The 12,538-nt window shown below is 39.2% G+C and overlaps 2 protein-coding genes and 1 long non-coding RNA gene across 3 annotated transcripts; 2 read left to right on the forward strand and 1 right to left on the reverse strand.

Moving 5' to 3' along the window:
* Positions 1-1,964: 1,964 nt before the first annotated feature.
* Positions 1,965-2,774, reverse strand: LOC134215225 (large ribosomal subunit protein eL29). Its single transcript, XM_062694449.1, has 4 exons — positions 2,675-2,774; positions 2,431-2,486; positions 2,298-2,362; positions 1,965-2,236 (listed from the first exon to the last, which is right to left on the reverse strand). The coding sequence occupies exons 2-4, from the start codon at positions 2,465-2,467 to the stop codon at positions 2,108-2,110; spliced, it is 231 nt and encodes a 76-aa protein (XP_062550433.1). The 5' UTR covers positions 2,468-2,486; positions 2,675-2,774; the 3' UTR covers positions 1,965-2,107.
* Positions 2,775-4,140: 1,366 nt separating this feature from the next.
* On the forward strand, positions 4,141-5,900 carry LOC134215226 (selenocysteine-specific elongation factor). Its single transcript, XM_062694450.1, has one exon. It carries the CDS (start codon positions 4,331-4,333, stop codon positions 5,897-5,899), a length of 1,569 nt encoding a protein of 522 aa, XP_062550434.1. The 5' UTR covers positions 4,141-4,330; the 3' UTR covers position 5,900.
* A 4,581-nt stretch (positions 5,901-10,481) lies between these two features.
* LOC134215227 (uncharacterized) lies at positions 10,482-12,310 on the forward strand. The gene is made up of 2 exons (XR_009980080.1): positions 10,482-10,750; positions 11,044-12,310. It is a non-coding gene; the product is annotated as an uncharacterized LOC134215227 (long non-coding RNA).
* Positions 12,311-12,538: the final 228 nt, after the last annotated feature.

The following is a 12,538-nucleotide window of genomic DNA, read 5'->3' on the forward strand; positions in this document are numbered from 1 at the left end:
CGATACAACTGCACACAATTATGAAAAGGACTACATCAGGCTGACTGAAGAAAGTCCGAGCGACGGGTCAGTCATCGACGCGTCGAAAACAAAGCACATGCTATTCCCGTACATTATAGAGGTCCAATCAACACCAACACCTTGAGTTTGGCCAAAAGTGGCGATATTCATCCATGATTAGTTCATGAGAATTTCAAATAGGTCCATCTAGATTCTAGAAAAAAGAAAAATAAAATCCTACATATTCAAATTTACAAATCAAATGTTACAAATCGAAGTCTCAATATAAACAAATCAAGAGAAAACTTATGACAAGCAAACTGTTCGCATATACCCTATAGGCAACCCATAGGCAACTAGGATTGCGCCATAAAAACTGTACAAGGCAAACGTCAAAATGTTTGCCACAGTTTATCCATAGCTATAATAAAAAGCTGGATAGTTTATTACCTCTATTATATTAACGATATTTAGGGTAAAGTGTCCAATAGTGAACCCCCAACCAATAGTGGACCCTCCAGGCATTTTTGCATTATTACAGCACAATGTGAACATTTTGCCATGAAATTCCATCGGGAGAACCTAGCTTACAGTCCTATGATTTGATTACATGCATTGCAAATGCTATGGAAAGTAAAATTAGATGATTTTTTACAATTCTATCAAAAATAAACACGAAAGTGTTCATTATAGGAATATTTAGGCGGGTCCATAATAGGGAAGAACGTCACGAAATGGAACATGAAAATCAAATGAAGTGTCGAATATAGGGAAGCAATTTCCTAATTATAATTGACCCCAGAGGGTCTACCATAGGGCGAATTCAGTCAGAATAACGTTAATTTGTTAATGTTAATTTCAACGAATAACGTCGTGTATTTCAGTGTTTTATGTACGTATCGTGAAAAGGAGATGCAGAACTTATTAGATATCAAGCAGACTTAATATGTTGAAAATGTTTACTCCTTATGCCAGGAAAAGCAAAATTCCGAGACTAGGGGGTCCACTATTGGGCATTTCACCCTATTATGATACTATAGCTGACCCGCCCAAAACTGATCAATTTGCTGATATATTTTTCACGTACACAATTTATCTAAAAACAAACCGGTTTTTCAAAATAATTTTTCCTTTTTTGACATTTTTTTATCATGACATTTTTCGAATTAATTTAGTTGCCAAACCAAAATGAACAAAAATCGATCTTTCCGTTATCTGATGATAATGTCAACTTAGATGACATGATTTGAAATTATCATACAAAATGCACGACAAACCATTTCATCGGAGAGATTGTATTTTGATTCTCAATTTTTTTTTTCAACTTCATCGTAAATAAAAGAAGGAAAAGGATATAAATTAGCAAAAATTGAGCTGACTATTTTTGAGTCATGCGCGGTCGTACAAATGCCAACTTTGTTTTACATATATACATGATCAAAATTTGAAAAAAAATCATGCAAAATTGTACGAAAAACCATTTCATCTTAATCATTGCAAGTATTTATGTGCTTCTATAAATACGCGGTAAGAGATCATTGTCCTATTAAATCTGTTGCAGTTTGGGACAAACGCTTGACGCGAGTTGAGTATACATTCCCTGCTCATGATATGTACGAATGCAAAAATGGTCACTTGGCTTAGAAACCTTGCAGTTAATAACTGCGGAATTCCTTATGTAAGCTGCGAGGCGGCAATGTCCCAGTAGGAGATGTAATGCCAATAAAGAAGGTGATAACGATAGGCTATCATACGAAAATGCTGTGGTTTCGAGATGCCGAATGAGAATTCCCAACTCACAAATCCGGATCCGGATCGGATAGTAATTTGAGCGTAAACTATTATCTAAAGAAACTAAAAAAGGTACTATCATATCGTTCAATCAACCAATGTGAAGAAATCAGTTTCAGACTATCTGAATTCTAAGTTTCTTTCGCAATACACCATTTTCACAACACTCGCGCTAAATATCCAACTGAAATTTTATTCCATATTAAAGTTACATACGCTCACTTGTACGCATCAATCGTAACCGTACCTAATAGAACAGTATCTGCGCGAATACGAATGAGCATCGCCCTTCTGAAAAACCTCGGTGGAAAGAAGTTTACAGCCGAACCGGTGCTGGGAGTCCAGCAAACTTTGCCTTCCGCTCCTCAGCGCGCTTCAGAGATTCCTCGCTTGACAGGTTACCCTTCTTGGAGAATCTCAGATTATGCAGGAACTTCTGGCACATCTAAAAACATTGTTTTCAAGATTAGTTTACAAACCATAATTTGATAATGCAAAATACTTACGCCGCGGGTCGATTCGCTGCGTTGGCGTTTCGGCTTGGTGATGCCATTTTTGTGGGCCTTTTGGTCTGTGGATCAAAACAAATAGATTTCAACATTATTTTATTTATAATAACGATTTTTTTTCATTACTTACTCTGATTGTGATTGGTATGATTCTTTGACTTAGCCATTGTATTGAAACTTTACTGCCTGTGGAATGGAATAAGAAAACAATCCCAGATTAGATGAAGCGACCTGAAAACATTCCACTTTTACGTTCGTTAGAAATTGTTATTCCGATAATTTTTCAAGTTCGGCATCGGAAAGTCAGTAAATTTAAAACATTTTATTGAGAATTTAATAAGCATTCTAGTATTTTTTAACCCAAATTAACTCACTTCAGAAGAATCAGAACTTCACTACCGCAAGTACGAAACCGGAAAGAGTAAGCAAAACAAATGACAGAACAAATGTCATTTGGGCGGAAGTAAACTAAGGGATAGGACGCAGTAAATTTTTGCACGGTTAACAAAAAGAGTATACACGGACAGATAAATCAACCCAAACTTTGAGTTCAATATACGCACTGATGAGAATATCGCAGAAAAAAACTACCCAAATTTGGGTAGTTTTCCCTTTCTTTCCCATGATTGCTATCAAAACTAGAGCAAGGTGCAAACACCTCACCGAGGTTGCTCAGCCCAATAACCCAAATTTGAGTAAATTCAATATTCTCTATTTTGGGTTGATTAAGTTCCGCTTTGGATAAATTAAACTCAGCTTTGGGTAAATTGTTTACATGGGATTAAAGGCAAACTACCTAATGCCAGAAAAGTCATTTTACTCAAATTTGGGTTATTGGCCCAAACCACGATTTTGAGTGCAAACAACCCACTTTTGGGTAGTTTTGGTTTTCAGTGTACTCTAAAGCAGACGGCATTAGGGATCCTCAAGGAATGTAAAATAACAACATTGCCAATGACAACGACATTATCCTCTCTTGTAAATGTTGGGACAAACTCAACTCGCAATAAGCGTTTGTCCCAAACTGCAACAGAATAGGACAATTATCGCCTGCCACGCATTTTGAGAAGTAGTCGGTTTCCGATGATGTTTTTGGTTAAATTAGTATCAGTTATCATAGATAAGACATAAACTTAACCATCTGTTGACATGATTTGCGTTTTACTTCTGAAATAAACAAGTTATCGCAGTTTGAAAAGTTCACAACAATTACCTCTCCATGTTTGTTGCAAATAAAATGGAACGCAACAATGTCTTTATCCTCTGCAGATGGGGACAAAGAGTTATCGCTATTCTCTTTTGTCGCTTGTTTTTTGCATTTTTCAGCGACAATTACATTCCTTGGGGATCCTATAATGAGAGATATGCAAATACTTTTCCAGACGATTTAGCAACGCTGTTACTTTTGTTAACAAACGCTTCCAGCACTTGCCGCAGCGCAAAATGTTGAAGCTTGTATATGACTTTGCATTTGAAAACAATTTGGAATATGTTTGTCTGTCCACTAACAGTGTTTAAATAAGCATTATCACTAAAATAAAAGTGCAATACAAATAGGCGAAACACGATACATAAACTAGATTACTTCTACTCGCAAAAGTAAAACAAATTGTTTATTCGATGAAACTTTTCTCCAAATTTATCTCAATACCTTTCAACCACGTCTCAATCTGCAACAATAACAACGTTCATTTGGCTCACGTTTTGACAGTTCTCAATGCTCGATTGGCTTACAATGGCCGCTTTCGCATATCTCTCATTATAGGATCCCTAGACGGCATCATAATTTTACTCGCAGTCAAGAAGCATAAAAGGGTGTAGGAAACAGAATGAATGACGGTGTAATTGCGGTTGATCAGTGGAACGGTGTATAAATATGCGGCGTTGCACGTTGTCCGTGAAAGTATTTTATATCAGAATCCAATTGGATTTTAAATGTAAACATTGATAACAGTAGTTTGAATGCTTACTTTTTACAAATTGTCTATGCCCTAATTTAGTATAGTTTGAGATTTTCCGATCTAGAAATAATGCTCAACTTGAACGTCGGCATTCTGGGCCACGTCGATTCGGGAAAAACAACTTTGGCCAAGGCACTCAGTGGAATCGCTAGCACAGCTGCGTTTGACAAGAACCCGCAATCCCAGCAACGGGGCATCACCTTGGATTTGGGTTTCAGTGCGCTCCAGGTTCCGCTTCCGGATCATTTGAGAACAGCTGACGATGGTGGCGCGAACGATGGATTGCTCCAGTACACATTTGTTGATTGCCCAGGGCATGCCAGTTTGATTCGTACGATAATTGGTGGGGCACAGATTGTCGACATGATGGTCCTGGTGGTTGACATTGGAAAAGGAATCCAAACACAAACGGCCGAATGCCTTGTGATTGGGGAATTAACCTGCCAGCGGATGGTCGTGGCGCTGAATAAAATAGATTCGGTGGACGTAGATAAACGGGTAAAGGTGATCGAAAAAATGAAGAAAGGTCTTGCGACGGCTTTGGCCAAGACAGTTTTCGTAGGTTCACCAATCGTTGAAATATCGGCATCTGGTGGAATTAATCTCGAAAAATTTGTCGAAGTCCTCATACAGCATTCAATAGTTCCGCTGAGAAATTACAAAATGCCATTCTTGTTTGCTGTCGATCATTGTTTTGCGATCAAAGGCCAAGGGACGGTTTGTACAGGAACCGTCTTGCAGGGAAGTATCAAATTAAACGAAGATGTAGAAATTCCTAAGTTGAAACTAGTCAGAAAGGTAAAGTCTATGCAAATGTTCAAGCAAAGCCAACAAGAGGCCAGGCAAGGAGATCGTGTAGGAATATGCATCACGCAGTTTGATCCCAAATCCCTGGAACGTGGTCTGCTGTGCAAACCAGGATATATTTCGGATATCTACGCAGCGGTTCTACGATTAAATATCATCAAGTATTATAAAGGGCCACTAAAACATAAGGCCAAGTTCCATCTTACTTGTGGATATGAGACAGTTATGGCAACCATAACCCTGTTCAAAGGATCTGGCACGGATTTCACCGTTTGTGAGCAGTACGAGTTTCTGGAAGAACTGGATCAAAGTTCAATAGATGAAATGGTTCCAGTATTTGCTTTACTAGAATTTGAGCGACCCATTCAAGCAGTGCCAAATGCATTAGTCATCGGTTCAAGGCTAGACATCGACATTCATTCCAATTCATGTCGATTAGCTTTCCATGGACACCTCGCCTACAGTTGTGTTGACAAAGAGTATTCCACCACATTCCTGCCTCAGTTGCAAATCTACAAAGAGAAGCAGAAAGTCGGATCGGTGCAACGAGTGGTTAACGATATGGAACTAATAGCTGCGGGATTGTTCAAGAAGGAGGGCAGCAACCGAACGGCGTTTGTTGGGCTGAAAGTTAAACTAAGCACTGGAGAGAACGGTGTTATAGAGGATACCTTCGGAGCTACATCAAAGGTAAGACTACGCTTTATGCAACCACTTCATGAATCTACTTTGGAACGGTTGAAATGTAAAAGACCATCGGAGCAGCCAACAGTAATGGTTAAGTACAAGAAATTTCTGTTTAAAAAGGGCACAAATAAAATTGTCCAATGAATTTCGATCGTGTTTGATCTAATCCGAACGGTTTCTCTATTGTTTTGTGTGTGGCAGTGAAACAGCACTTGCCTTTTTCTGTATAAAGCAATAGTAGTTTGTGCAACAAGTTTTTCAGTTTTCAGCACGAGTTGTATGTTGTTTGTTGTTGTATGTATATTCACTGTTTGCCTAAGCGAGTGAAAGTGATTTCGGTGCTTGTGGAAGGCAAAAAAGGACTTCTAGAAAAACTGGTGCAAAAATACAAAAAAAGAAAGATTTTCTTGGAATACCGAATTGATAGAAGAGTGAAAATGCGTCTAGCTTCAACTGAGGTTTATTCTAGACCAACATTTGAAAAGGGCGTAACGGCCAAAATTTATTCCTTCTAATTCTTTGTCCACATATATAGCTACATATGTAGACGAAGAATCAGAAGGAATAAATTTTGGCTGTTACGCCCTTTTCAAATGTTGATCTAGTATTGTGAAGCAACTGTTTGTGAAAAATAACAAGTTCTAGTAACTAGGGACAGGGCGTAACTAGGGTATCTTGACTGTTCAAATGTTAACTTGATTACACCCCGCTCAATCGAATAATCCTAGTTCCGCTCCCAGGGTCTTGAAACTGTTGAACTCCTGGGCCTTTGTAAAAATATTTGCTACTTGGTCTTGAGTCCTAATTGATTCAATCTTTAATATCTCTGGGGCCACATGATCGCACACAATATGATGCTCAATGTCTATGTGCTTTGTGCGCTTCGTCTCCAGATTTTTCGCCAAACAAATGCAATTATCTTCATAAATTGTAATGGGTCTAGACGATTCTTGAAGATCTCCAAGTATTTCTTGCGGCCACAAGGATTCTGCAATTGCTGTACTGAGTGCAACGTATTCCGCCTAGCTAGACGAAGTGGCGACAGTGGTTTGCCGTACACCCAAACAATGAATCACCTGCTTTGAGCGTGCTTACAGCGGCACAGAAGGAGTTAACTTTCTGAAATCAGTATGGCGAAAGGCATCTACGGTTCGATTACTCAAAATTAAGCACCTTAATCGAAAAAATATTTGGTAGGCATAGTAGCGGACACCATCCTTCATCACCGGTACCAAATAGTTTTTCATGAAAAGTTCCTAATCTTGAGAAAACCTGCGTTAGATGTCTTTCGCCATACAAATTTCTGGCGGTTAACTCATGCTGGCTATTTTGCGCATATACTATAGCGCCGGGATGTGATGGCGGCGAGTAGAAAATCAGCCACTGCCAATAATTCATTGAAAAACATATCCGCTAAAGGATTTCCTATCTTCAGCAGGGTATGACGGAGCAAGATGAGCACCCTAAGAATTATACTTAATACCTTCTCAGCAAGCATAATTAACTATAATTCAATACAACAGTTCTTTTTTTGTTACCTTATCTAACATCTAGACTAGAACACGAATTTGAAAAAGAACGGTACATAATCCCGATAAATGTGACTTAACTAAAACTCTGTTTTTGATTGATTTAAATTTACTACGGGCAAGATGATCATCCCTACGGGGCAAGAAAGGCACCCTTCTAAAATCAATTTTTATAAATGAAATGTATTAGAGCAGTGATCCTCAAAGTGCGGCCCGCGGGCCGCATGCGGCCCTCCAAGCCTTTTCCTGCGGCCCGCGAAGGATTCCAGAAAATACACTATATGTTGCCCATTGATGGGCATTAAAAAATAAGAAAATCTATCTTTTGTACTCGGAGAACTTGTCAGGTTCAAATCGTTATTGATGTGAAGCACTATATATAAAGCAAGAATCCTTTTATTATCATGAATCATGAAATTTATGATGCAGGCCAACAGCAAGCACACTACGAGGTTATTGCTCCGGGTTATGAAAAAAGCCAACATGTAATTTTTTTTCGCAAATCCAAGCATACCTAACGGTGAACTTCAGATAAAAATAATTTTATCATTTACTGCTCCGTTACAGGAATGCACTCAATATTCAAACTAAATTTGGATTGGAAAAGAAATCAACGGGGAAAATGCTGAATTATTTACTCCAGAAAAAACGTTTACTATCCTATCAACGTACGCTATACTTTTTTTTAGGTAAATCGAGACTTTCCATGCTTTAATTCAATACCAAATTTTCAAAACGACTTATCTGCTTCGGTAAACAAAGATTCAAGCGTTGGTTTGTTAAATATGTTTTCACCTATGTATTGATTGTGTTGGTTTGGTGGGAATGCTATCAGATTCATCAAATCGAAGATTGATTTTTTGTTTACAAAAGCAGATAAGTCGTTTTAAAAATTTGGTATTGAATTAATTGATGAAGGAAAAGCTTCAGTAAAATTCAATTGATCGTACAGCGTGAAAACACGGTAAATATTTTTTGAAAGCAGATTTACACGATTCCCATTCAACACTGCTGGCAAAAAACACGTATGAACCATGTATTAATTTTTTGCCAAAACAAGTTATAGTCAACAAAAATATACGGTAAACATCTTAAAATCGGTCAACATATGATCTTATAGAAAGTAGCCTAGCATAGTTTCTACCAATTGAACTGATGTTGCTGTTGTTGCGAAAAGAATTTCCTTGTCTTAAGTCTGCCACCGAAAAAACAGTATTATCGAGTGAAAGTCAGCAACCCGATTAAATCTGTAGAACATAAAATGTCTTTCGAAATACAAATGCAAATGTGATTTGTACAAGATTGACAAAAATGAATTATTTTGGTCAAATACAAAACAGATATAAAAACCATTTTTTACTACACATTTAAATTGAATATGGGATGAAAAACAAATGTTACAAATGTACTGCGGCCCGCTTCCACATTTCAGAATTGCTGTACGGCCCTTGATAGTCAGCATGCTGGGGACCACTGTATTAGAGCATCAATATAAACAAAAAATAATAGCTTTTAATGCGCATTGGCAATATTAAAACAATAAAACTGTTTTTGGGATCGATCAATAATATATTATTTTTTATTGATACCATCAAAATCACATTAAGTAGGGGGAATGACGGCTTTGGCAGGTTTTGTTCTATTATTGGCAGGGGGGTTTTTATGACTGACTAGGCTCAAATTTGGCCTAAACATTCTTTGCATATCAAAGAATATTGTGGCCAAATTTCATAAAATTTGGTCGACAAAATACCCTGCCAATAATAGAACAAAACCTGCCAAAGCCGTCTTTCCCCCTAACAAAAATCAGTTTAAAATTTCAGTAAATTTGATAATGTACGTTACTCAACAAATTCAGCACATAGTAAATCATAATTGTAGATTGTGCAAAAGAGTTTTAATATTTTGTGTATTATTCATTTTTTTTCAATGGGATGCTCATCTTGCCCGATTTTAGATAGATAGAGCGACTGAAGCAACCTGATGTCGGCACTGCATACGCGCAGTATCTCGAGGCAGCGTTGCCGGAAGAGGGTGAGCTCGATGTGGCCCCTCTTGAGGACTGCTGGAATACAGTCAAAGCAGCCATTAACAACGCAGTGGAGAACAACGTCGGGTATATGGGACGAAGTCGACGGAACGATTGGTTCGACGAAGAGTGCAGACAGATTCTGGAGGAGAAGGACGCAGCGCAGAACGGCAGAACGTGGGACATTATAGACAGAAGCGGAGACAGCAGACCCGCCTTTTTTCAGGAGAAGAAACGCCGCCTGGAAGAAGCGGAGTGCGAGGAGATGGAACAGCTGTGCCGTTCTCAAGAAACTAGCAAGTTCTACAAGCAGCTCAACGCATCCCGCAAAGGCTTCGTGCCGCGAGCCGAAATGTGCCGGGATAAGGATGGGAGCATCTTGACGGACGACTGTGTGGAGCAGCACTACGAGGAACATTTAAATGGCGCTGAGAGTACAGGCAGTGAAAGTCAAGGCAGCGGAGGAGATGACTACGTCAGTTTAATGCAACGTACACACCAGTCAAGCAGTTTGACGAACATTGACTCCGCCCCCAAGAAAACGCTTCGGTCGCTGCTTTGTTTGAGCGTGTGTGAAACTGTTCGAACAACCATTTGGCAGTTGGCGGCTCGGTTGGAAAAAATTAAAACGGTTTGATTTTGGTTTGAGTTGTCGGGGGTGGAGTCAAGGTTCGCCGAACATGTTTGAGCATTTGTAGTGAAGTTGCACAAACCCCCATATATTTTTTGATGGTTGGTGCTCGAGTTGGCGCTTCGGTCGTTCGTGTGTGATATTGTTGGTCGAATAAATTGATTGTTCGTGTCGCTGTTGGTAAAACTTTATGGAACGTACACACGGTCAAGCAGTTTGACCAACATTGACTCCACCTCTCGTTTATTCAAACATCCATCAAGTTTTACCAACAGCGGCACGAACAATCAATTTATTCGACCAACAATATCACACACGAACGACCGAAGCGCCAACTTGAGCACCAACCATCAAAAATATATGGGGTTTGTGCAACTTCACTACAAATGCTCAAACATGTTCGGCGAACCTTGACTCCACCCAACTCAAACCGAAATCAAACCGTTTTAATTTTTCCAACCGAGCCGCCAACTGTCAAATGGTTGTTCGAACAACTTCACACACGTTCAAACTGTAGTAACTAGGCGTTCGGTTAAACCGACGCAACCCACTGATTGGGTGCTCAGAGAAGAGTTACAGTTTAGCTTGAAGCAGGGCTCTGCTTTCGTGATATACGGTTGAATAAACAGTTCCTTTTAGACTATGAACTTGAACGGTAGTTCTTATTATTTTCCGACGAAAGATCCTATAATTGCATAGATAAAACAGTGACGACGAGGATAAATTTTGTTCAACTTTTTCTCCGTTTCCTTTTTTTTAACGACCACCGGTAATATTTAAGTACTTTTGGCGTGAAAGTGACTACGGTGTGAGTTGATTTTTGTCGGAAAGTGAAAATACTGTTTAAAAGGATTGCGTGCATTTCACACTTTATGTACCATAGTGTACTTTTAAGTGATTTTCAGTGGCCTTTTCTTTGGTTCAGTGTAACGCTTTAGTTCTTAAAAAAAAGGAAATGTGAAAACAATTTTCCTTTAGTTGAAAAGAAGCGTACATTTTATAATCTTCGAACAATTGAGATAAAAGACTTTTGTTATCCTCCATTTTTGATTCTTTCATTAAATTGCATAACTGATATCATTTCTCTTTTTATCAACAGAAAGGTTGGTATCAGCATTGTCGGTATATACTGTGATTATAAGTGAGGCGGTAAAACCGGTTCAACGACCAATACCACTTTGACAGACCGTAGCCCAAACAGAGGAAGTGAACAACGTCGGAGGAAGATACAGAAAAGTGCATTCTGTGTCACTGGTCTAGTGGTCTAGTCTGAGCCTGAGGTGGACCAAAGTGCATTTTTGCTGCTGTTGATGCCTTGGCCCGCGTAGTTCATCGACCTTGTTTATATTGGTGACAATCACCGTGAGCACCTGTGTATAATAGTTGCTGTCCTGCGATCTCACCTGCGGATAAGTGCGGATAAGTGTTACTTTTGAAGCTGAAGAACTTGTTGCTGTTTCTGCTGTTGTTGTTGGTTTTATTTGCTGCTGTTGTTGTGATTGGAGGTGCTTGTGGATTTTGCATCGAATTTCGACGCCGTGCATGCTTTTGTTTACCTGAGCTGCTTTTTGGTATCTGTTTTGGAGTGAGCTTTTCATCTGTGTGCTCGAAGAGAGTGTAACTGCAGATTTCCTTGGGTGGTCGTATCGTATCGGCTCATAAGCGCCAGCTCAAGATCCCCACGGACTCTCGCCGACAACCGACTAAGCGTTTTGTTTTCACCGGAGAGAGTCCCAGCACACCAGATCAGCCCTGTAACAGCAAAAGCAACAAATCCAACAGCAACAAGCGCAAAAGAACTGATGACGATGAGTCAGAGAATTCCGACTCCGATTTTTACGGTTATGCGGCCGATTCCTTCTTATTCGGGGAGGAGAATACCTCTGCGAGAGATTTTTGGTCAAAGCATGATGCCGTGTCACCCGCACGTAATGCAGTTCGTGAGTCGGAAAAGATTCTCTGTACCGAAGGCAAACCTGCAAATAGGCGAAGTAAAAGAATCGCGAAGAAGCGTAAAATAGAAGATTATATGTATTATTGAATTGAATAATTTTAGAACATAAGTTCGTTCGAATTTTAAATAGTATATAAAAAGAAATCTAAATCGAGTGGATTGTTAAATGCAAATATCTAATTTGATTCTGAGTATAATTTTATAGTCGACAGAATAAGATTTCTAATTGAAAGTTCGAAATGTTTAAGAACAATCTCAAGGAAAGAGAAGTTGTAGTAACTAGGCGTTCGGTTAAACCGACGCAACCCACTGATTGGGTGCTCAGAGAAGAGTTACAGTTTAGCTTGAAGCAGGGCTCTGCTTTCGTGATATACGGTTGAATAAACAGTTCCTTTTAGACTATGAACTTGAACGGTAGTTCTTATTATTTTCCGACGAAAGATCCTATAATTGCATAGATAAAACACAAACAAAGCAGCAACCGAAGCGTTTTCTTGGGGGCGGAGTCAATGTTCGTCAAACTGCTTGACTGGTGTGTACGTTGCATTATGGATGTTTGAACAAACGAGAGGTGGAGTCAATGTTGGTCAAACGGCTTGACCGTGTGTACGTTCCATAACGGACGATGGAAGCCAACCAT

This window comes from Armigeres subalbatus, chromosome 2, assembly GCF_024139115.2.
Source record: "Armigeres subalbatus isolate Guangzhou_Male chromosome 2, GZ_Asu_2, whole genome shotgun sequence".
NCBI classification, from domain to species: Eukaryota; Metazoa; Arthropoda; class Insecta; order Diptera; family Culicidae; genus Armigeres; species Armigeres subalbatus.